Here is a 25,676-nt window from a genome sequence, read left to right as displayed (position 1 = left end):
GCTCCCCCCGCACCCGGCCCGGCGGGCTTCAGGCTGACCTCGGGTCCCTGAGGGGCTGCGCTGGCAGCTGGTACGGGCGCTCCCAAGAAGAGTCCCCGTCCTCCGGGCGAGGGGGAAGGACCCGCCGGGGCAGGGGGGGGCTCCCCGCGGCCCGGCCCGGCCCGGCCCCGCCGCGGCCCGGGGACCTTCCCGCAGCCTTAAGGAGAGGCGCGGCGATCGCCCCCTCCCCCCCGTGACTCACCCGCCCGCTCCCGGCGGGGACAAACCCCCAGCGCCGGAGTCACCGCCCCGGCCGCCGCGGGGGAGCCTGCGGCGGCCCGCGCTCCCCCGGGGCCTCCCCCGCCACCCGCCCCGAGCGGCATCGAAGCAGGCGGGTCGGGCAGGGCGCTACCCCCGCGGGAGGCGTCACCCCGGAGCCCTCGAAATAGCTCGGCGGGGGCGGCAGCAGGCCCCTCCCCGCCCCTTCCCGCTGCCCCGAGAAGGCCCGTCCGGGGGACGGCGCCCCCGCCCCGGCCCGTGTCCCCCGGCCACCCCCCGCCACTGCGCCTGCGCGGCGGCCCCTCCGCCGCCCGCTCCCTCCGCGGCTCCGGCCGCCCCCCCCCGCACCGCCCCGGCGATTTGAATATGCTAATGAGCGGCTACGGGAGCCCTATGGTGGGGCCGGGAGGCGGTCACGTGGGGCGGGGACGTGTCCTTCGGGGGCGGGCCCCGACCTGCCCAGGCTGCCTTAAAAGCGGGCGGCGAGCGAGGAAGCCCCTCAGTCAGAGAGAGAAAGTGCCGGGGTGGCGGGGCTGCGGCTGCTCCGCCTGAAACTTCTGAGTAACATCAACAGGGGGAGGGGAGGGCGGGCGGCGGCGGAGGAAGGTGGTGGGGGGGGAAGGTTAGCAGCAGCGCAGCCCTATCCGCCTCTCCCTCACGAACCAGCCCGTGTTGGGCTGAGCAGGGCCCTCACACAAAGGAGGGCAGGGCAGGCAGGGCTGCCCCCCCTTCCCCCCCGCCTCGGCAGAGGGGCAGCGGGGAGGCGCCCTTCCCCGTGCAGAGCACTCACAGCCACTTACTCCTCTCCTGTCCCCCGTCTTCTTCTCTTCCTCCCTTCCTCCCGCCCCGCGGTTCTCCCCTCAGCCCCCCGCCCGCTGTCCATGTAGCCGCCCGGCCGCCGGCCCCTCCGCACTATGCCCATCTTACTCTTCCTGATAGACACGTCCGCCTCCATGAACCAGCGCACCCATCTGGGCACCACCTATCTGGACATAGCCAAAGGCGCTGTAGAGACTTTCATGAAGGTACCGGCTCTGCCTTGCGAGAGGAGGCGAGAGAGAGCGAGAGTGACTGCGCGGGGAGGGGAGGGGGAGGCAGGGCGCGGGGGGCTGCCTGGGCCGGGGGCGCGGGGCGAGGGCGGGCGGGAGTGCGTGCGTGTGTGTGCGGGCAGGGAGGGAGGGGAGGGGAGAGGGGGAGAGGAGGGCCGCGCCGGGCCGTGCCGAGCCGAGCCGGGGGGCTCCGGCCGCGCTGCCGCCGCCTCCCGGCTCACCCTCTGCTTTGTCCCCCGCGCCGCAGCTCCGAGCCCGGGACCCGGCCAGCAGGGGAGACAGGTACATGCTGGTCACTTTCGAGGAGCCTCCCTACGCTATCAAGGTAACCCCCGCTCGCCCCCCCCCTCCCCCCGCCGGTTCCCCCCGGCCTCCTTCCGGCCCCTCCGCGCCGCCGCGGGCCGCTGCCGGCGGCCGCCCCCCCGCCCGCCTCGCCCGGGCTGCCGGCGGCCCGCGGGAGCTCGGCAGACACGGGCTCCGGCGGCGGCGGCGGCAGCGCTGACATCAACATGGCCGACATTTTTTCCCTGTGTGGTGTGTGTGAGCAGCAATGAACTGTGGGGGATATTTATTCAAGTTGGGAGAAGTGACAGCAACTCCAAGGAGAGAGTTCAAGCTTGGAAGGGGCGAGCGGGGGAAGGACCGACTTCGGCCCCGAGAGCCCGCACTCGGAAGGGGACGGCACTTCCCTCACCCCGCCGGAGCGGGGGGGCGTGCCGCGCGGGGGAAGGGGGCGGTGGGTCCACATGACACAGGACGGTGAACCTGTTGGAGGTCGCTTGAGAGGGCTGTGGGAGCGCGGGGTAAACAGCTGTAAGGCTTGTGCATCGGTGACTTCACAGAAATTTGACCTGTGGAACAACAACCAAAAAAACCTTCACTGAATAGTTGGGGAACTCTGTGGTTTAAGAGAAGTACACCTTTTCAGGCTTTATGGAACAACAGTAAATAGTAGTAACTTCCAAGCTGCTTTGTTAGCGTTTGTAGGGAGCTGCACACAGCAAGGAGGGCACTTTGTAGCCTAACAGGAAAGCAAAGCTCCTATCTGGAGGATAAGTCTTCTCACGTTTCTCTTTTCAGGCTGGCTGGAAGGAAAACCATGCAACGTTTATGAATGAACTGAAAAACCTTCAAGCTGAAGGACTTACGACTCTTGGCCAGTCCCTAAGGACAGCTTTTGATTTATTAAACTTAAATAGATTAGTAACTGGCATAGACAACTATGGGCAGGTAGGTTGACTATTAACAGGCGGAAAAATTGTAAAAACACAAACTTCCTGGAGACAACAGTTAGCTAGTTGTCCAAAGTGGCATCTTCATGAAATACTCGATATGGGTGCTTCTACAAAAGTAAGCAGAGCTCAGATAGTTTGAAGAAATGCAGTTGCTGACTATAGTTTGGTACCCAACTTTTCTCTCTTTTTTCAACTTCAGTTATTTCTCAGTTTTTAAACTGTGATGTAGCCTCCGAGTTGACTTCAGTTAAACTTTGTCTTTTTTTGTATCAAGTCTTATGTTTCAGAACCTTAGCTGGTGAGCCTTCTGTGTTCATGAAAACTTTGCTTTCTCTATACAGTCCTGTATAATCAATTACTTACACTTTGGGAGATGAGCCCCCCCCTTTTTTTTTGTTTTTAACACTATGTGTCCAAAAGTACTGAACAGAGCACAACTCTTTCAAAACACTTTCTTTCCAGTGAATTTACTACAACTTTTCTCTGCATATCTGTATTTTTATAAATCTGCCTGTTGTATCAGAGCCTTGAGAAGCTGTGCTGTTCTAATGTCTATACTGGAGCTATCCCTTCAAAGCAGGACTTCTTTTTGGGGTGGGCCAACATTCTCTTGCTCAGTGTATGAGTTGCTAAAAGACAAACTGTAGGTTAAACATGCTTTAGGAGGTGTACCCTGTTCTTTCTGGCACTGGATCAAACCCTGGTTTTGTTTCACATAAAGGACACTTTTAGTGTCGGGCAAAGTATATTGTGCATTTTTCACGTGGGACAAACTAATCTGTATTTCCCCTCTTAATTTGTTTTTCTCATGTAATGCTCCCTCTACTATCTGAGGATTAGTTACTGCTTTTGGTATTTAATACGGGAATGTGATTGTAAAAATAAGTTCCCTTTCTGCCACCTCCCCTTTCTAGTCAAAGCAGAGTCTATGGGGTAGCATGCCATGTTTGTTTGAGAAGGGTTTCTCTCATGTCGCATTGTATGGCTTTGCCACTAGGTGATCAAGTGAGCCTAAACATTTTTAAAATGCCAGTTTAGTGATGAAATGTAAAAAAAAAAAGTGCTAGTTCCACACATTTTTTTTTTGTATGTTACCATCTGCTGTCCTCTTATACATCTGTGTGCTAATCTTTCCAATTTTCTGATGTTTTTGTTTAGTTACATGAGCTATACGAAGCTTTTGTGAACACTTACCACTGTAGGCACACACAGGAAATACTCCTTCCCATTGCTACTGATAATTATTCTAATTAAACCCATGTCAAATAATTTGCTCTAAGTGAACCAGCTGTGCTCAACTACTCAATCAAGTGGGCAGTTGAGTTGTCATGACTGTTTTGACTCACCAGTACTGTTCATTACTGCAAATAGCTGCTCTTTTTTTCTGTGGAGCAATGACTTTGACCTGTTTTGGTTACAAGTCTCTATCTGGGCTTGAACCCACCCTTGCTTTTGCATGGTTTTTTGCTCTGTTCCACATGTGGAACTGGCTGTGGAAGAGGTGTTCACACGTGCAGTCAGGTGACTAAATAGAAATTCTAACTCTTTAGTGTCTGCAAAAATAGATGAATATACTGCAAGTGCCAGGTCATCTGCTGCTGAAGTCACAGGTTACCGTTTTGGCTCTACTAATTGAGGTAGTGGTTTTTCATAAATCAGATCAAATTCTGGAGCACTTAACTGGTCCTTCAGCACTCACAGGATGAATCCAGGGCAGTTAACTTTCCTCACCTTCACATTGGCCTTTGAGCACTATGTCATGTTATCCTGTTGTTCATGTCTACTAAAAAATTTTCTCAAGATAAATGGGTATTTAAACATACATGGCATGAGAAACTTACAAATTCAGAGTAATAAAAGTAATCAGAATGCTCAGTTGCATTTGAAATAGTTTTCACTCGGAACATAAAGTGCTGATTCATTTTTTTTAAAGCAGCTACAAATACTAAGACCATAAACCAGTAGTTAACTAAAATATAGCAGACATGTTTGAAAAGTGATTATCTTAGAGTGGGAGGAGAAGATCATTTTACAAAAATGCGACCTTTAGGTGATCTTAGGTGTGATGTTAGGTGAAGTAATAAATCCAAACTTTTATTAAGCTTTTCTCTGGGAAATTTCTCTGGCTTAACATCTTTTGCTAATCATGATTGTTTTTTGGTATATTGACAAGCTTCTGAGATACTTGCTAAGATCCACTTGTTTCACGTGTATGAATTGTAAAACAGATTTTTATTATATGTACAAATGACAAGATGTGATACAAGCTCGATGGGATTGTCTGGTTATGTCATCCAACGGCATGATGTTTTGTTCTCCTTCTAAGTATGAACTGTTTGTTTAAATGGCAGTGTGACTCTTGATTTCTTTCAAAGTAGACCACAGTTCTCCATCAGCTGACTTCCTGAGCAAGAGTGACGGCTGAATGGTCATTCTGAAATTGAGGAGAATCTCCTGTTTCATATTTTCTTCCAACATTAATTTTTGGATTTTTAATATGAGTATTTATATTTTTCAGTAAATAAGTACTGGCTCAGTTGCTCATGAAGATTGAGTTACCAAGTGTACAGCTGTATTAGCTGATCACAGTATCTCACATTCAGATCTTAAAGGGACACTGTCAATGCATTTAGATTGTCAAGAACCTGGAAGCTTTTTCCATAAGCTGTTTCTGATATTAATGCTATGGTATGGCTTTATAAACCCTTTGTCTTATCTAGGGTTGTTAGATCCACATTTTTGTCAAGCTTTTTGTCAACAACAAAAGATTTTGGAAAGTACACGTGTTAAGGTGACTATTCCTTTAATTTTGACAGTAGTTTCAAATTGATAAATTATGTATTGTATTGCTTGGGTCCAATAATAGTTCTAGTTTTTTCCCCCGTAGCATGCTTTGTGCTGGTTATGATAGCAGAAGAATGAACCTTCAAACAGGGTGTCAGCTTTTAGCGTTCGCTAAAAATAGTGGTCCTCTTCACCTTCTGCATTTTTATAGAAAGCTTAGGGAAAAAGACAGGATTTGGATGTCTTCAGGAAGAAAGCAATTTAAACACATTAAGTTCAGTAAGGGCTCACCTTCATATCACACAAAACATTGTACTTCATCAGTTTGCACTTAGCTAATTGATTTCTCTTTGTCATATTTTCCCCAGTTCAGCTTCTCCATTGTTTCAGGTAGTTGGAAATACCAAACCTTTTACTAGTGGATTTTCTGTCCTCATGGAATACCCTCCTAAATCTTATAGGTATGGCTCATTCAGCAGTACATGTGTAGTCAAAATTCAACCAAGTAGTTTTGAGTGAGGCAAATGTGCAGCTTGTTATAGTTGATGGAAGGGTTAAATACTAATAGATGGGTTTCTCCTTCTGTGGAAACAGAAAACATGAATAGTGTAGCTATTATATTACAGTAAAAAATGTAAACAAAGGGTTGAATTGAGCCATCTATGTACTTCAATCATTTGCAGATTGTAGCAAACTTTCTAAGACAGAGCTCTGAATCTAAGGTAGGTAAAATATCTATCAATGGTGTTTTGATACTCACATGCAAAGGACCAACACAGCATTACCAAAACTTGAATCTGATGGATGTTTGAAATTGCTGCAGCTTCAATTCTGATACCCTGTGTGTTTCACCTTGCCTACTGTTTGTGTAATGAAGGCCTCTTACTAATTTTTTCAGCAGTATTGCATAGATTGAGGTTTGAGAGGATAAAGTGTATTTATCTGAGTGGATTTCAATGTGGTTGAGTTGATATATCAAGGTATTTTTCCAAATTTTTTCAGGGTGAAATTTCATTTTAATATTGCATCTCGAAACAGCACTTTTCAATAACATAAGCTTTTTATAAGCTTTTTATCTCACTAGAGTATCTTGCACATATTCTTCAGCATCATAATTATTGATACGGTAAAACTGGCTTAGAGATGAGCTTGACTTTTAAACAAACTTGAGGTAACAAACGCACATGCTAACTTGGTTGTTTTGAAATGGAAAAGCCAACTATGATGCTTCTGTAATCCATGTGAACTTGGGATAGGTATTTTTCATTCACAGTGATTAATAAGGTGCTCTCTGGATTTAGACTAACAGAAGAAACACCGTTTTGATGACTTACCAAGCTGTGTGCAGTCTTGGTGAAAGCCTTTTTTTCTGCAGTGCATTTCACATACATACAAAAGCATAACTAAGAAATTTTGAGACAAACTAAAATCAGAATGGAAATCAACTGATTAAGAATATTTTGGGAACTTAAAAATATGCTAGGGGCTCAAAAAACCTATTCCTGACCTGGAAGTTGGAAGGTGTCCTGCATATAATGTAATTGTTTTTAAACCCCACTTTTTTTTTTTTTCCCCCCAACGATTTTATTCATACTATCTGTGACCATCAAACAAGACAATCTTAGGTTAACCGCAGTTCTGTCTGAAGATATGGTTAGACCCATTTGTAGCTACAGTAGCAGTATTGCTGATGTGTTCACACAGTAAAACTTGGTGTTGGTCTGTTGAAATCAGCGTGTTTTGCCATAATGGCTTAAATACTATAGTATTCAAAATACATGTAAATAGCATACCTAGGAGATCAAGTCTGTGCTTGTAGGCACACGACAGCTTTGTTTTTGAGTCACACATTGTAGACTGACTCCTTGCTTATGTGCTTATCTGTGTCTTAAAATATGCTGAGCTTCAAAAAACCCCAACAATCGCACATGTGAAATATTTTTCCCTAACATTGCATACATTATGCTTTTGCAGTGATATGTTCTGTTTTCTTTAAATTGTTGAGCAGTTTTATTTTCCAATTGTTTTTTGAGGATTGTTACTGAATTTTCCTGCTTTCAAAAGTCAAAATCCTTTGAGCATGACTTTGTTTTGGCATTCTGGGGTCATAAACACTACACTGGAATGGCCTGTGTTGAGCATGCATCCAAATTTGGATCCAAAGTTTAGGTTAGCATTTCTTGCTTTGTCATGCTGGCATGGCTGTACAGGGAGTTTGCTTCCCATGTTGGTAGAGGCAGGAGTTTGCATTTCTAGAGCATCTCTCCCATTCTCTTTTTTTTTTTCTTCCCTTCCCCAACAAAACCAAGTGGGAGAATTTCAGACAATTGAAAACGACAGCAAGCTTAAGCACAGTAATGGCAGAAATGCATATAGGAAAGGATTTCTTGGTCTCCTCTTTTCGGTGGAATAGAAATGGTTTTAATGTAAACCTATATGCATGTTAATGTCAGAGATGTATATGTGAAGTGCTGGTGAAAGTCTGTCTTGGATCCTACATTATGAAGTATATTGCTTCCAACTCGTACTTTTTATGCTGTAACCTTGGAACATGCCATCTTGTCTGCTCTTGAAGTGTTTGTAACTTTTAGTTAGTTTTGATTTATAGTATCCTTTAATGAGAGCTATGGCAGGTATTGTTGCAAGTGTTTTTTCATCGTGTGAGGTGGAACTGCATGCCTTTCAGCTTTCACAGAGCAACAGAGTTCACTGAAAGTCTCTAATAATAATAGTCACATCAGACTTAAGTGTTCTTAAAATCACTTGTCTAGTTCTAATCCAGTATATTTTAAAGAAGAATTTAAAAGTTAAAACAAGCTTACACAAAGTACTTTTTCCAATGAAAACTATCTCATCAATCTGTTTCGCTAGCCAGAAGAAGTGAGATACTTCCTTGTGGTCTGAGTATCAAATATGCTTTGACCACTTTAAATCTTTAAAGTGCTCAGTATTTCAGTAAATTTTATTTGGAAGGGGTAGTGCCATAACATGTTCATTGTAGCTTTGATTTTTAAGGGTCAGGTGAGCTCATTCATTCTGCCAAAGCTTAAGCAGATGATGCAGGTGTCTGTCTCTGCCTGATATTGTTGGATTCACTAAAAAGTCATCAGAGAAAGCCTGAGGACAGTTAGGAGTACCAAATTTTATCTCTTGGCTTGACTTTTTATCTGGAACGCTTTACTTGCTTTAGGTCATTATAGATTCCTTGGATATACTAGCATTCTTATTTGGGCGCTTCAAGGTATGTGTCCCATAGTTGAAGTATTCTTGTCTTTTTGAAATGTATTTGCACTTCGTCACAGCTAGTTGTCAGGGAGTCAAAGCAAATACATAAAGATAAAGAGCCAGGAGTTTGGTTATCTTGTGAAACACCAGTTGTGGTTTTTTTCTTCCCCCCCTGCCCCCCCCAGTGTCTTTGTCATTATGTTTATTCTCTTTAAACTTTTCATTTTTCTTACTGAATAGTTACATTCGGTCTTGGATTTCTGTTGTAGATGGTCCATATCTCTGAAGCTTGAAGGGAAGAACTGTTATTTGTGTGTATGTATGAATTTTAATTCATCCGAGGGTCAGTTGAAACTATGATTGTGTTGCTTGCTGTTGCTTTTTTTTCTTGTGGTACATTCTGTACTTTTAACAACATAGTGAGTCTTTTAGTTCATAGAACATTCCCATATCTGCATCTCCCACAATGTATTGTGATTTTTAGCATCATGTTGTCTGGCCCTTTTTTCAAGTTGTTTTCACCAGTTTATGCAGCAGATTGGAATTCCATATAATTTGTGAGTGTTAGTATCTAGCTAATACAGAACTCTTTAATCAAATGTCCAGTTTTCATTGTGTTATTATAGTGCCCATTTTAATTGTCCAAAGTGTAGAGCAGTCTCATTTAAACTGCAGATAGGACATAATGGCTATGTATGTATTTAGGATAAATCATATATATTAAAAGTTTCTTGATATTTTTTTAGAGTGAACTAGTCTGTGAGCCGTAAGAGATTTCTGATGATCATGTACTTTTCTGTGATGTCTACAAAGTATCACATGCTCATGAAGTATTTTCTATGTATCAACATATTTTACTATTATAATTCTGAATATTTACAGCAAACAGGATTTCAGGTTCTTTATTATTGCCTGTGTATTTTATTTAAAAAAAACCCCAAGGGATGTATTTAATCACCCTGGAATGGTAAAGTTGGCCCCTAATGGACTAGATTTTTCAAAAATGTATTTTATAGGCAATTTCAGTCTTACATGAATAAGAAATCAGGTATCTGTTACCTAAGCACCTGTTGTTTTCGTTCTAGAGATAGTTCCTTTGCCTCAGTTAATTGATTTTCCCTAGCTTACATAAATTTACAGTCCACTATATATCTAAGCCTAAATTTTTTTCAGTGGGGAAACTAGGTTAGCGCCTACAGCTGAATTAAAATAGACAGGTAAGAAGTTGCTGACTGCAAGATATACTAACCTTAGTCAGGAACCTAGAATGATTATGATTGGGACACTGAGTAGATAAGGGTTCTGGTTGTATGAAAGCACAAGAGGATTTGTCAAAATCTGGTCCTACTGTCGTTATTCTAATATGGGTGCTAAGTGTGGATCTTGCAGCTCTGCAGAGGTAGATAACTAGAATAGCAGATAAATAAGTGTTGATTATGTCTTAGCGGTTCTATGGCTTTAACATCTGAGGTGTTTTAGAAGACTGATCTCATAGGAACTGAGGTCTCTAGTATGGGGTTTTGACAGTGATTCAGGCACATACGTACTGAAAATAATCCTTAATGTCTTCTTGTTGACTTGGCCAGGAAACTTTTAGCGAATAATCACATTTGGTGCCTGCTCAGTGTAGCCACTCCCATTTCCTTTACTTATATACATGTTACTGCTTCTGCTTGTGGAGAGCTGGGTGCTAATCTGATTTCATCCAATAATAATGTTGAGCATAAATTATCTGAATACAGTGTGCATTTTGTCAATGTCTCCTTGAGCCAAAAAGCTACATTGAACAAATCCAAAATATTTGTCACTGAAATCAGTTTAGGGCACTGACATTGTTTTTTGATGCTCAGCATACAGAGTATGAATGAAAAGTGGCCATCTCTTTTGCACCAGTATGCTGCCCACCCCCCACCCCAAGGATTTGAATCCCAGAATGCTGACTTGATTGTATGCATCGATATGTAGGACGTATCTAGTCTAGCTGTCTGCTCGACTCACGAACTAAATGGCCTCTCATGTGCTCATAGTTGTGCCAAACTTGCTTCAAGTTGTGAGTGTGACTTCACATAGTAAAATAAATCAGTAATTGATTCAGATCCTTGGTAAGCTGGACTGTGAACTGTAGTGCTTCAGAGCCTCTTTTAAAACAGCTAAGTTGCTCCTTCTGTAGTAGTGATAAACTCTGGGAAGGAGTTCTGTGGGAGTTATGGGGCAGTTATTCAGAACTGCCTTATGTTTATGAGTCAATAAGCTACTTTCTGTGATAACCCCCAAAAAGGTGGGGAGAATTTTGTACGCAGCTCTCTTTGGCTTTTCCCATTGGGTGTTGGGTTTTTTGTTTGTTTGTTGGGGGTTTTTTGTGTGTGTGTTTTACCTACTCAGTGTGCTGGCAACTGTGAGATTCATTACCCTTCTTCAGTATGGCTTAGCACTGTGAATTGCACTGATTGAGCCAGGACCAGCTATGTAAAGTCATTGCTGTGAAGCAGAAAGGCTGAAGTAATTAGGGACTTGATCCAGGGCTTGACAAGGTCAGTTATTTTTAGAATAAAACATTCAAAAATATTTTTAGGAAATATGACCAAAATCATCTTTAAACCCAGATTATTTGGGGCTGACTTTAAAGTTGTGTTTGGTATGATGGTTATTTTAGCTTTTTTAAAAGTTTATAAAAGGTCAAATATAACCTATTTTTAGCAGCGTGCATTTACTATATTCAGTCAAATAACTTTGGAAACCACCAGGTTTTATTGGTTGGTTTATCCAATTTCAGATTATTCCAGTAGTGATTCATTTACTAATCTGTAACTAACTAATAATGTGCATCTTTAAGTGACAGTTTCCATTACCTTAATAAGGTACAAACTGATCATGGTTGCTTTGCTGATGATATATTTAATTTAATGTAAGGAAAAGTTAAAGTTCTTCCCTTTTTGGCATTATCACGTGTTTGGCACATCAGTGCTTACATGTTTCAAATATTAGTAGCTTTTTTGCCTTCATTTCAATGCTGTTCTTCACTGTTCAGTTATTTTCTGGAATTCACTGTATGTAAAGTCCATACTATGTTGTTTTTTTCTTTTTTTTTTTTTTCCCTCAGAGTGGGGAGAATGTCACATAATTGTGAAAGATTCAAGGACTGAACTGTTTTTGAAACTTACCAAGGACCTCATCTAAATTGGAGCACTTAGAAGTTAATCAGGAAGTTATCACTTATATAATATGTTATTTAGAACTCAATTAAATTTGTTCTTAAATGAAAGAAACAGGACAAACTTTTATACTAAACTGGTATTTCTGAAGCTGTGACTTAGTAATGTTGGGAACTCTGTGATTTAGGCACATGAAGACCTCAATGTATCTTGAGATTTTAAGTTTGATGTCTTAGTAAATCCTACCATGTATTCATCACTCCTTTATAATTATAAACTTAGTCTAAAAATGCTTCCTTGAAACACATCCCTTCTGTTTTCACAAGTGCGCTGTTCAATATGGAGATTTTGTATTCCAAAATGATTGTTCCTTGCATTGAATCTCCTTTTCTCCATTCCTTGCTTTTTTGCTTTTCTTGCTGTTAGTTTTTGTTTTGTTCTTAGCACAAACTTTTTGAGTAGAATTCCAAAATGACTGAAGTTGTGCAATTAAATGGTCTTTAAGCAGTACATTCAGTACCAGACTTTAAAACCCAGAATGTGTAAAGTTATGAGCATCTATAAAAATGATACTAAGTACTGAGAATATTTGTGTTACACAGTTCAAGATGGATATGCAATGAAATCATTGCCTATAGAACACAAACTTGCAAGCTCAGGGAAAGCAAGCAGCTGATATGCTTAAATATATTTCTATGTTTGGTTTTTGTTTTGTTTTTCTTTTTTTGACAAAGGGTGTGGTGATCTCTTGTGTAATTTGGATAGCTGTTTTATCTTTGAAGTATTTTTATAGAACTGATATCTTCCTGGGTCTTTGACTTTTGCTGTCGGGCTTCCAGACTGGGCAGGACAGATGACATATGTTTGAAACTTTGGTAGTTAATTGAAGCCAGAAATGGTTATTTTTAAAAAAAATGCTTAGGAGTAAAAGACTGAGGAGCAAATTACTTTTTTCATCTAATTTATTTTCTTAAATACCTTAAATGTAATTTTCTTAAATGAAACTTAGGTAGCCTGCGTTACGGAGACAGTGATTGATTCAAGAATGCTCCCTTCATTCTTACATTCTGCAACGGGTGTGCTGAGGAGTTTAATTTCTGCCTCGGCTTTAGAAAGAATCTGCTGTTGCACTTGTATACTGCTCTGAAAAACTTTTTCTAACTGTTTCTTTTTTTTTTCTTTAAACGGGCAACTCTTTTGTTCCAGTCACCTGAAATATAGGAAGCTCCAGTTGTACCACCAAATCAGTGTCCTAACTACGTGTGCAAAAATAATTTTATCTGCTAATCTGTAGTGTCAGTAAGGGATGAAGCAAAAGCCATGTAACTACCGTGTAATCCTCCATAGAGATTCCAAATAATAAACTGTGATTAGTGCATGTCTTGGGCATTGTAGTAACTCTTAGGTATTTGTAATGCTGTTAACTAAAGAATTGTCTAGGGCATGAAAAATTACTTTGCCTGTAATAACCTTGCTGTAGCCCGTAGGGAAGGACAGGTGTACGTAGCTGAATTTAGGTTTTGGAATTTCCTCATCTCATGGAGGAAAGGTCCTTTTTGGTAGCCATCCTTACTGTGAAATTGTTGCTGTTGATACCCTGACTTTCATAGTGTGAATGAATGCAGGAGAAATAATGACTGCATGAACAGCATTTCCCATTTCCGTGGGAGAAAAGATGGTGAGTTAATGGAAGCATGGGATAGACCTTGATACATTCTAGTAGACTTTCTTAAAACTGTTTTTAAAGTCTTTGCCAAAAGGTAAAATAATTTGAGATAGAATACTATTATTTGGCTTCAAAATAAAAAGCAGTGTGTGTGTAGTACAGTTGAAGGGTTGTGTCTGAGCCTTCCAAAAGATGGGTAATTGGCAGCAAAGACGGGAGAAGTGGAATTATAGTATGTGCTGTCCCTGATGTCAGAAATGATGTTAATTGCTGGATTAAACATCAAGTTAGATCAACAGATTAGGATTCAGTGACTGATTACTTCTTGTTTGTGCTTATACAGTGATATAGGGTTTTTTTAGGTAAACACAGTTTTGGAAAAGAAGCATTTACCTTTTTGTATATATTTTGAAATAGTATTGAAACAGAGCATGCCTCACGTTTATCTCCTTGTTACTCTATCACCTCATATAAGGGTAGATTTTATTAACTTGTGCCCCCTCTGCTGGCTAGTTTTCCAATTACAAAGTAAAAATAGAAGTTTATGTAGGTAAGCTACTCTCTGATATGCTGTTTTGGCCAAATATCAATTTAGAAAAGTCCCTTTTATGGGGGTAAAACTACACCAAAACCCATGTGTCTTAATTTGTGAGAGTCAGGGGTGGCGTTAAGACTTGGTGTTTTCATAGTGCATAGTTACTGTCATGGGCTCAGTCAAGATTCCTTCAGCATTTGTCAAACTTGCTTCTTTCCTTTATCCCTCAGTTGAGATTTGGTGGTTTTACCCACCTTGTGTGTGTATATTGATTCATATACAGAGGAACTAGATCATTATGGTTCTTGGGACTATGGAGGACTACGCTTCAAGCTTCTAAAACCTGGTATGATCATCTGAATTTCTTATGGCAGTCATTTTCCCCTTAAGATGTAGAGCTCTCTTCTTTTGGGTGTAGTAAGAAGCTCTTTCAAATTACCTTTAACAGGTGATTAATTTACCTGTGTTCTTCCTGAACCCTGTATTTGCAGGTGAGGTAGTATTCCCAGCTGTCTAGCATGAAGGGCAGGTAGAACAGTGTCCTGTTCTGGGTACTGCAGGGAGAGCTAAAAGGTGTCAGTGTTATGACAGAGAATGTATGTTTGTAGTGCGGATGTTCATGGACCTAGAGTTAATAGTAAGAACCCTCATGCTGGCCTGCAACCCTTTCAGAAAAACACAGAGCACTTTTTCTTGGTATTCCTGGAATAGTGCATTTCATTAGGTTGTTTCATAAGATTCTAATCTGTGATCGATCTATCTATCTATCTTTGCCATTAATCAGGCATCGAGGGAGATTTCTGCTTGATATTAAAATTTCTTTTATGATTTGAAAGCTTCATAACAGACTCCAGAACACACATATCCTGTGTAAACGTCAAACTGCATAGTGTAGCTTTCATTGAACTTTTCTTAGGCTTCTGAACGTGATCTTGAAATACATCTGCAGTACAAATATCCGATCATCTACTAGTAAGACAGAATTGCTACCACTGAAAAACTGCACTATCTATTGAATAATCAACAGCATCAAGGGAATATATCAAAATCTTATGGACTGCAAACCAGAGATGAGTTAGCAGCTTTGTGCATGCAGCCTGGTTAGTCACTGATCTTAATCCTGTACGGAATTTCAGTAGGTTTTCCAACTCTTATTCAGGCTGAAGTCACTGAAGTCTCTCTGACACTTAAGTGGTTCCCATTCATGGAGTCAGTTTCTGTTTGAAACCAGCCATAACAAATACATATGGTTTCAAAGCTGTTTTTATCATGCAGATTCAGGCACTTGGATAACACCATGATGCAGTTCAGAGGTGCAGTAGCTTTCAGTTTGGCCACAAAATCATGGAGCTTTTGTGGCATATCCTGTGAGAAGTCAGATTTATCAAAGCAAATGTTCTGGTAGAACCTGACTGCCTTTCTTGCTCTTTACCTGCTCTTCAGGATTATTCTTCCTTATGATCTGGTAGGTCACAGAGTTTCATAGTGTGTTTGAGTTAAGTATTAATTAGGTGATATGCAGCATATCTTCATCTGGGAAAGCTTCCACATAAAAACATATTGCTGTTTATCAAGTAGTAGGAAAGAATTTACTAATCTAATGAAGTAGAAAGCATATGCATTCCTGAGTACTACAGTGTGTACATATATGTGCGTGATTATGGTGCCTGTTTACATACATTTGAAAATGTAGTTTTTGTGAAGTTATACTGTCAATTGTGAATTCACTAAAATACTACTGCAATGCCAGTGTATTCAACTATGTTTGTGACTCATGAAACAATTGTGTGAATGCATAAAATACAATTGATTTTATAGGTCTTCAACTATATTGATTGGTTCTGCAGGGGTAGTGGAAAATAGTTAAAGCTGAAAATGTGAGTGGGACAACTAAGTTGCATGAGATGCTACAGGTCTTATGTAGAGCAGCTTATGTCTTATGTAGAGCAGCTGTTAAATACCTGTGTACTTGACTTATAGTGTTCTGCCTTGAGCAGTGAAGGAGAAAGTCTCTAATAAATGTTAAATCAATGTTTAAGACATTTTGTGATTTTGCTAAAGGGTAACTGGAGTTCCTAAAATATGGAAAGTAAGTGAAAACTATGATGGGTTTGGACCACCTGTTTTTGTTTGAAATTCAAGCTCAGTGTTTTGATATTTTAAAGCTGTTACCAGTTTTTTAAAAAATAGCTTTAAACTAAGAATTTTGCTGTCATTCTGACTTTCATATTTAATTTTAAACTATTGTTTTTGAAAATGATTACTGACAGAGTTTCATGAGCATTTATGAGAATCTTGATCTTTTAAATTCTAAAAAACCTGATTGAATTGAAAAAACTGATAGTGCACTTCTGTTCCTGGTCAGATGACTAAATTTGCGGGTAGGTAGGGCTGATACTTCTGAAAATAACAAGGCTCAGCTGAGATAATGTAATGTATGATGGATGTGCAATACAACATGTTAAATTTTGTGATTTACTGAAATGAGAACGTACATTTTAGACATTTGACCATGATCTGAAATTTTTTTCCAGTAGTGTGTTCTGTTAAAAACATGCACTTTATTTCAGTTTACATTTATTTTCAACTTCTAACCTTTCTTGGGCATGAAGCTTTTGTACTACTAAATACTTAACTTCTTTTTATAGTAGTTGCTTGTTGAACATGTCATTTTTAGTCTCTGACTTGGCATTTTTGGGCATGTTTCTACCTCGGCTATTTCTTAAATATTTCAACACTTCTGATTCTGAAAGTAATACTTAAATGTGTGCACTGAGATAACGGTAGTCTTAAATCAATTTTCTCTTACTACATGTATAATACTGTATACTTGCACATCTAAAGGTCACAGTAGCTCTTGAATTGCTTTACCTGTACACCTAGAAGAGAAGAAAAAATCCATGAATGTATTAGTCATGTTGAGAATTGTTCCTAAACTTACCTAGGAAAGTGAATCCTTAGTTCTGAGAGTCTTAACCAGACAATAATGTGTCTTGGTAATTTGATAACAGTTCTGGCTCTGAGGCTGCCTTGGAGAGCATCAGGCATGCTCAGTGGTGCTCACAGCTCTGGATTTGTTTTGTATTATCTGAGCACAGAACTACTTCAGCTGGAGACTGAAGAAATGGCAACCAATGCAACTGAGTTGCTTTGTGATTTGGAACAAGTAGTCCTGAAGCTGTCCAGTTGTTCAAAAGAATGCGTGTTGTGTAACAGATAAGTTTTTAAGTTTTAAGGCTTTGAATCTCCTGCTTGTTCCTTTTTAGCTGAGCAAGCTTGCAAGATTGCCCTGGTATTGATGCTGATTTTTAAATAGCTTTCTTTTAAAAAGAGGTGTGTATGGGGTTTTTTGTACTCTTGGTGCTCATCTGTCCTTGAAAATGCAGATTGTGGGTGAATGAAAAAACCCTCTTGTACCACATTACAGTACTTGGTGGTTGAACAGGATGATCAGCCATTAAAACCTTAGGTACTACTTCCTTAGTAATTTTTTTCACCACTGCTAGGAACCTTCAGAGGGAAAGGGGTATTACTGAAAAGAATTTGCAGTCAGATTACTCTAGCAGCTATTTAGACTGAAAAGGATACCAAATGAGCCAATTTGTCTACATGAGTAATTAGCGGAAATCTCTGTGGAAGCCAGTTGCCAATTTTCAGCTGGAAAAATAAGTAATATTTAGTTTTTCCAAAATACTTGTTTATAAGCAAATGTATTTAAAACTAAGAATTTAAAATAAAGCTTGAAAATACTTTTCAATTTACTGTAGCCCGAGTTTCAGTTTATGTTGCTTGAGTAGTAAATTGGGACTCAGAGTGCCACAGTTTAAATATAGCAGTTGAGTTTCTAGACTTTAAAATGTTTATCCACTATTAGTGGTTATAATCTGTCTGAAAACAGATAATACCAGAAGTATCTTTGTATGCTTGTTAGAATAGACCTGTATAATGCTAGCTTAAATTGTGATCTTTAGTTGATCTTTACTTTAAGAACACAGGGTTTAACACTTTCTATCTTTCACTTTCCTATGTGGGAATGTAAAATTAGCTGCTGGATTATTTTTGCTTTTGAAATGAACAAAACTTCATGGTGAGTAGTTAGTTGTCAGAGTAAGTTGTAAGCAGGCTTACTGTCTACACCTGGGTATGCTGATCTGATTTCCAGTGCATTTCAGCATACCTGTAAACTACCAACGAGCTGGGAATGTACGCTGCTGTCTCACTCACTGTTTCACTGTGTAACTAAAATAATTGGGCTGTGCTGAATTGATTTCCTATACATTCAGTTAATGGTGTTGCTTTTTTTTTAAGAATGCAGTATTTTTAATGTTTAAATTCATAGTGTTTTGTTTTAGTAGTGTATTTCTAAAAGAAGAGCAATAGAAAATAATTTGATTATCATAGAATTAGATTCATTAGATTAAAGTTCTAAAACAGTACTTGATGAAACGGCTGCAGTTAAAATTGGTAAGTGTAAGTCTGCTGGAATTTCGTTTTGCCTAATTTGCTGCATCTCTGAGTTTTGAGAGCTTATATAATGTGAGGTTTTTGTTTGTTTGGCTTTTTTAACAGGAATACCTGACAGTACTGGTTTTGTATGCCTTCATACAGCTACAGTGAGGATTGATGTCAGAAGAGTCATTGGCGTTCTTTAAGAATTAATGACATAGAAATTTTTAGTCAAAAGTAGTAAACCTCAATGATAGGCATTTTATCTGAAATTCTTCCTGGATAAATTCTGTTTATGTTCCTTTAGGTGGAATGTAGATACTTAATTCATGTTTCTAAATTGCATGGAACTATGAACCTAAATGCAGCTAAGTGAACTCGGCTCTGTTCACTTCTCTAACTCGGTGGTGAATTGTGTACTCTGTAACTTGATTTCATAAATTCTTTCTGGAAAGGATAATATTTATAGCTGTGTTGATGAGTTGATGAAGTCAAGATTACTGTGTTTTCATATTAGTGAAGAATAGATTTCAAGGGGAAAACTTTCCTTTATTACTTAAACAGGTGTGAGGTATTCTGCAACAGTGCAGTGATAGTTACCACAGTTATCCTGTAGAGAATACATGTGGAAATGCGAGTTTCTTTGGATTTGGGGTCAGAGATTCTCAAATCAGTTGTTACTCTGGCTACAAATGAATATAGTTCTTGTTCTGGTCAAAAGAAATTCTTGCTTTTGTAAATATGTTGCTATATGAGTTGATACTTAGTAGGTGGTCATTGATTGTACAGGTAAAATACTTGTGAAATTATAAAAGATAGACTGAAGATGAACTCATTTCTCTCTCAGACATTTGGAGGGGGGGGCTCAAGCTTAGAATCTCTTGTTTCCTTCCTTACAATATAATAATTTTGAGCCCATTGTATTTACATTTAAGGCTTAAATTTTAGAGGGTTGAAATTGAGAAAGATTATAGTTGAGGTACACAAGTGTTTAAGATAATGAGGATGTCTGGATAACAGGGGTTGTCAGTGACTGAATTTTTAATACTTATTATTTCAAATATAAGTATTTGAATAATATCTGGACCAGAATACTGACCTAAAGAACATTGCTTATTACATTCTAAATCTAAGATCTTGTTATTTTTATCAATTGTCAATATATTTTTTCAATAAATATTAGCATTAGGATTAAAGTACTTTTATGTTTCAGTATTCATGAGAGTAATAATTCTTTTCCTCTAATAAGAAACCCTGCATTCAATATTATTTCAGTGCAACATAATTAGTTTCCAACTGATGTTTTGCAGTTGTGGTTAACTGTTAGTTGGTAAAATAACATACCATAACTGTTCTTCAGAATTAAAAATGGCTAAATATTCTTAGGAAATTATTTTAATTAAAATTGAGTGTATTTTGAGAGTCCTTAAATTCTTTTGAGTAATTGTTTAAATTGGATTATGAACTAGCTAACCTTTCATGGGAGAGATTGATCTTCACTGTTTAATTATATTATTGCATATTTTTTTGTCTGTAGTAATGGTATGCTATTTTAGAAGAAAATTTTAGGATTTTCACTAAGGTTTGAGAAAATATTGAGTAAATATCTTTTAAATTTCTTTGTTGGCATATAGTAAATTGATCACTGTAAATGTCGTGTTGCCACTTAAAACTGGACATCCCTCACCAACTATATTTCAAATTGTGTTCTATATTTCTATTTGTGTTCTAAGCACAAAATCAGTAGGTGATCCTTTATATGAAATGGGTTCTTTTTTAGAATTTTTAAAATGGATTTAAAAGGTCTTTTTCTTAGAACCTATTAGTTCTCGCTCCATATTTTTAGAGTAATTTGTAAGAATTCATGAGATAGTTTGTCTTTATAAGCAGAACTAGGCTGTAGGTCTAGTTGTATTTTTCTTGTTTTCTGAAGAAGAAAAATTAGTCCTTAAATTTGGCAATAGGAGTGTAGAACAAACAAAAGCTTGTGATGACTTTCATTCAGTTCATCTTTAACCTTAGCTAGAGTGGAATGTGCTACCTGGGCTTGGAGTTGACATGTGCATGGATTACTTTGGGATCCTCCTTTTCTTACTGCTAGTATGCTAGGGGACTTCTGTCCCTCCTGAAAAAGAAGTGCCAATAGCAAACCAAGTTGGTTTTGTTACAGCTAGGCTAGTTGAATATCTTTGTAGGATCACAGAATGTCTTGTGTTGTATATGTTTCTGTCTTAAAATAATTCATATAGAAAGTTTACCTATTTTTCAAGTATTTGTGCAGTAAGTTTTGTGTGCGTGGTTGAACCACTTTGGTACTATTCATGACAGTTTTCCTTAATACATAGAGTGTTAGTTCTTAACCTGGAGATCATGATCACAATGTGCTATGCAAATGCTTTAGTTCGTCACACAGTAATTAAATAATGCATAGAATCAACCCTGGAGTAGGGGGAATTGAAAGTATCTCTTTTGAAGAGACAGTTGCTCCTCTATAAACAGCTGCTAGTTTGTCAGAATACTGCAGTACACATTGTTCTTGAAGTCCTATGTTAACCATTTTTGCCATGTTTTTTGTAGGCATTTATTGAATACAGATATATCGTGTCGAGTTTTACATGGCCTAACTGCAAAAAGAAACACATAATGTTGTACTATATAGTACGTGAGAAGAAATCCCTCAGGCCTCATTGTTTTGTCAGTGGGTATCAGTGGCCACTTAATGACTGAACAGAAGCATATGAATTTGTTACAGCATTTTAAATTAAGTTGTGGTTTTTTTTCCTTAGGGACGAAACCCCTTTTTTCTGGAGCCAGCAATAATTATAACAGTTACTGATGGAAGTAAACTAACTACTACCAGTGGGATACAGGAAGAGGTAAGATCTGACCTCTGTTAACAATGATGTGTACTTAATGTTGTGTTAGAATACTTTTTAGAGTAGGAGCATGAATGATGACTCAAAAGTATGCTCATTAATAGCTTAAACTTGCATGTTTTTTTCCTTTTAATTTGAGGTAATTTTATGCAATAGTACTGCAAAAATCTGAATAGCCTTTTTTCCTCATATGTGACAGAAGCATGTAGTACAACTGTTGGCCTGTTTAGTAGATTCAGTTTGCTATTTCTATTCAGGGAGTTCATGGTTTTTCAAATATGTTGGCAGAAATTGATTTTTGTAAAGTGTGTATGTCTTTAACTGGTGTAGATAGAAGTTCTTTATGTATAGATCCAAATTAACATGGTGATTTCTCAAAGGTTGTGGCCACTAGGGAGCATGTGAAATATGTACTTCTTTCACACTGGGCTCTTAAATTGATTTATAATCAAATCAGTAGTGTCCTTATCAGAGTTAAGAGATGGAGAAATGTATTTCAAATGAAATCTGTAGAGCAGTTTCAAACATCAGTTCTTAATATACTGGAGTACCTGCTCAGATATCTGGCAAATCAGAGCCGTAGCAAATGCAGAGGCACTGAGCTGTTTTGATTTACTGGCCATTTTGAATTCTTTCCTTAAAAAAAATGGAGGAGGTCACTTGAGATAGGGTTGGCCTGACCAGCTGAGTGCCCATTCCATGCAGTAGTAAAAAAAACAACAGCAGCAATATCCATAAGCTCATTCCCATTTCAGGGGAAAGGTTAATATCCAAAGGTCTGCCCTAAAGATTAAGGGGAGGATCCAGATTTTTCCATGTGGTACACCACATATCAATAGACAGATTAATTTATACATCACTGTTCATTAGTTACCTGAATTTCTCCCAATAGTCTATTATTATATCACATTCTTACAACACTTAGAGAAGTTGTTTCTATGGAAAGTCATATTTCAGTGTTTTTGTAATGTATCAGAGGAAGAAAGTTGAATGATCTGATAATTCTTATGTGGACTACTAACAAATAGCCATAGCCAGTAAGTGAAAGGGAATGCCTGGATCCATGATACTAAGTAGGCTGTTTTATTGTTACCCAATAAACTATCTTCAGCTTAATCCAGTAATTGACTGGGTGTGATCCAAAAATACTAAGTAGAATAGAAGCCTCATGGTGATTGTCAGTGGTCAAGTGTAAATTAAACAGAGGGTAGCCTGACACTTTTAGAGCCTTCTACAGCTTTTAGTACTGTTAGCAGCAGAATACTGCTCTTTTTTTAAGAGCTAATTGAGTAATCACTTAGCTGTGTAAGTCCTTTCTTGAGAAGGACTTTTCTACTGTCAGATGACTAACTTGTAAAATCAGACATTGATATCCTGGAGTGAAGGACACCAAGATGCTCAGGGGGTAAAGCAAAAGTCATACGGGTAGAGGCGGAGAACTGCGTTTGTTCATCCTTTAGAAGAGAAGCCTGTGGGTGCGGGGGGTATCTTACTACCATCTGCAACAGATTAATGGGGGAGGGAGCCCAACTTTTCTTGAAGGTGCACAAGGCTGAGATGAGAGGCAACAGCTGCAAATTGTACCTTGGGAAATTCTGATTGGATATCAAGAATAATTTTAACTGTGGGTGATTGAACACTGGCATAGGTTGTCCAACTGTAGTGAGAACTCAGTTATTGGAAATGCTCAAAACTGGGTTGGACAAGGCCCTGAGCAATCAGAAGGCTCTGAACTGTATAACCTTCAAGTGTTCCTTCTATAGTGTACACAGTTCTGTGATTTTACATTACATTTCCCTTCATCTTGTTCATTTATCCAAAATGATTTAGGTAAGAAAGCTCTATTGACTGTCATGAGCTCTTCCTTATTAACAACAGCCAGAATTTTTTTATAGCCAGCAAGTTTTTTGTGTTCCTTCAAATGTGGGTACAACTTTTTCACCTTTAGTCTTCACAAGAAGACTTTTTCTTACAGTCAGACAACCATTTGGTCATAAATTCGCATCTTTAAATTGCTGTAACTTATGTTGAGAAAATGGGTTCAATCTACTAAATTCAGGCTTGGCTCATGAGCAGTGCTGGCTGGCTGGTGTGTGCTACACCCAGAGTTTTAGTGTCATGATTGTGTCATTGGGCCAACTTTGACACCTACATGATTTGCTGATTGTTAAATTAAGTTCTAGAGATGCAGGATCTGCTCTACTAATGATAGTGATGTTAAGATTTCTTGGTAAATGAGCAAATTTAAATGCATTGTCTTTTGGAAGAAGTGAAAGTGACCACTGCTCTTACTTCCTGCAAGACAAAATGCAAGTTTCTTAGAGTGGTCTTCCACATGTATTTACAGGGTATATATTTCATACCCAGCAATGTGATTTTTTTTTTCTCTTTTGCCATAGATGTACTGGTAGGAACATCCTTAACGCTATCAAAGAGCAGTGGAACAAAGCATCCAAAGGTGCTTCTGTCTTTCAGAGATGATCTTTTGCTTTTGTCAATGTGTGTCCTATTGAAGAGAATTTTTCTTAGTGCAGCTTGAGCGTCCTTTACAGTTACCTCTCAAGTCGGACATATAGAAATGAAGCAGAATTAATACAGTAACACCACCCAGGAGATACGGAAGTCCGTTGTTGCTCTTCTGTTCAATAACAAAGCTTTTTTGTCACTTTCAAATGTCTCTTCTGTTTGGTTTTGACTTTGGAGAGGCTTTTCAGAGTCTGTGTTGGAAGTGATCATATCCCACTGGCTATGACAACAGTGTTTTTACTTACCATGTAAAGTTCTCATCATGGACTAAGGCAGTACATTTTTAGTTCTTTTAAAACTTACGTACAAGAGAACCGACAAACGTTGTTTTTGGAAAGCCTGTGAAGCCAGCATGGAACCTGGAGGCAAGTTTTCTCAAAGCTTTGTCATTCAGATGAACATTTGCATTCTTACCAATGAAATCAGCTTTATCACTATGGGAACACTGTCATTTGCCCTAGTGTGAAGCAGTCGAGCTTAAAACCTGTCTCAGAGCTCTTGCTGAATTCTTCAGATGTCTCGTTCCCTTTGTGGAATTTAATATGAGTTTTGCAGATAAAGAGCCTTACCCATTCAGCACTACTTTGTCTCTGATGGATGTGGTTCCTCAGACTGAAGACAGAAATGATGCAGTCTCTGAAATTACCATCTCCACCAGCCTAAGTTAGTGGGATTTTTCAGCCCTTTCCCTTCTGGCACTGACTTCTGATGCACCAGTGTTGATGTACTGAAGAGTGCCACTGTCAGTTCATGGCATGTTGAACAGATTCTTCCCTGGATTCACTTGTCCCAGACATAACTTGAGGAAGGGATGGGATCATATTGTTGGAACACCATCATTAATCATTGGTCTCATGCTATGGATTCCACTTGGAGTGGCTTTCACTTCTGGCCTGATCCTTCAGATTTGGTCTTAACCCTTTCCTGATATTTCCTTTAACAAGTGTTTAATTGCTTGAGGGGATTTCTCTTATTCTTTTTATATTATGAAATAGAATGTCATACTACTTGAATTTTGCAGCTGCTGAGCTATGTTCTCTTGTCTTCCTTCTACATACCCTCTGTTTTAAGAGGAAGCATCATACTCCTGTTTGCAAGACTGAAACTGGGTTATTGACCTATTGATACATTCTGATGAATGATTATGCAAATAAAAAGCATGAGCGATGCTGCTTGACTTCTGTATGTTGCCATTCGTCTGATTTTCCAGTTGTGAGAGACTCTTACAGGAGGAATCAGTGATTTCCTTGACTCCTTATCCCAGAATTGTGTGGCATTGTCACATTGCTCCTTCAAGGCTTGATCATCTTTCATCCCTGCTGCAATAACTGTAACAAGTAGCAGTGTCCTTCTTTCAAGACCAATCAGGAACTGTAAATGCTCCATAATTTTTTTAATCATAGTTCCTCCAGCTAAGAATCTTGATTTCTAAACAAATTCTTCAAGAAATATGTGGCACATCTCATTAGGTATATGTTCCCGTCCTTCCTCATCCATATTATTCCTGTTGGCAGCAGCTGTCAGGATCACAGCATTTGGCACTGAGCCCCAGAGCTCTTGGTGTGTGAATTCTGTGTTAACTGTCAGCTCAGTGTGCTGATAGTTCATGGTTAATGCTAGCATCAGAAGGGCCAAGTATATCATGCTGTTGACAGGGTGTATCAGTTGACCTCATGTCTCTCTGTGGTCTTATTTCCTATAGAAGAACAATTTGTGGCTTTCTATCTCTGTGTTATAACTGCATACAATTGGATGGAAAAAAAGAGGAAATAATGCTGCTGTTAACTCCACTTAGAGTTTCTTGGTCTACCAAAGGCTAGTTTTCTCAGCTGGGTTTGATTCTTGTTGCCTGTCCTTAATCCTTCAGTCCTCTGAGGATGAAATGATGTATTTGCTTGGAATGTTAAGATGTGTCTTGTCTTTT

At 39.4% G+C, this 25,676-nt stretch overlaps 1 protein-coding gene across 4 annotated transcripts in view; it reads left to right on the top strand.

The window, feature by feature from the left end:
• Positions 1 to 810: 810 nt before the first annotated feature.
• INTS6 (integrator complex subunit 6) overlaps positions 811 to 25,676 on the top strand; it is a 45,617-nt gene continuing 20,751 nt past the window's right edge. For 3 of the 4 annotated variants that reach the window (XM_074913557.1, XM_074913549.1, XM_074913530.1), the window contains exons 1-4: positions 892 to 1,283; positions 1,555 to 1,632; positions 2,388 to 2,537; positions 21,137 to 21,226. In XM_074913557.1, the coding sequence (XP_074769658.1) occupies positions 1,173 to 1,283; positions 1,555 to 1,632; positions 2,388 to 2,537; positions 21,137 to 21,226 (429 nt within the window). In that variant the 5' untranslated portion in view covers positions 892 to 1,172. The other variant, XM_074913539.1, reaches the window with a different exon arrangement.

Source organism: Athene noctua, chromosome 1 (genome assembly GCF_965140245.1).
Source record: "Athene noctua chromosome 1, bAthNoc1.hap1.1, whole genome shotgun sequence".
In the NCBI taxonomy this organism is placed as follows: Eukaryota; Metazoa; Chordata; class Aves; order Strigiformes; family Strigidae; genus Athene; species Athene noctua.
The sequence above is the reverse complement of the archived record's forward strand: the minus strand, read 5'-3'. Positions and strand labels throughout refer to the sequence as shown.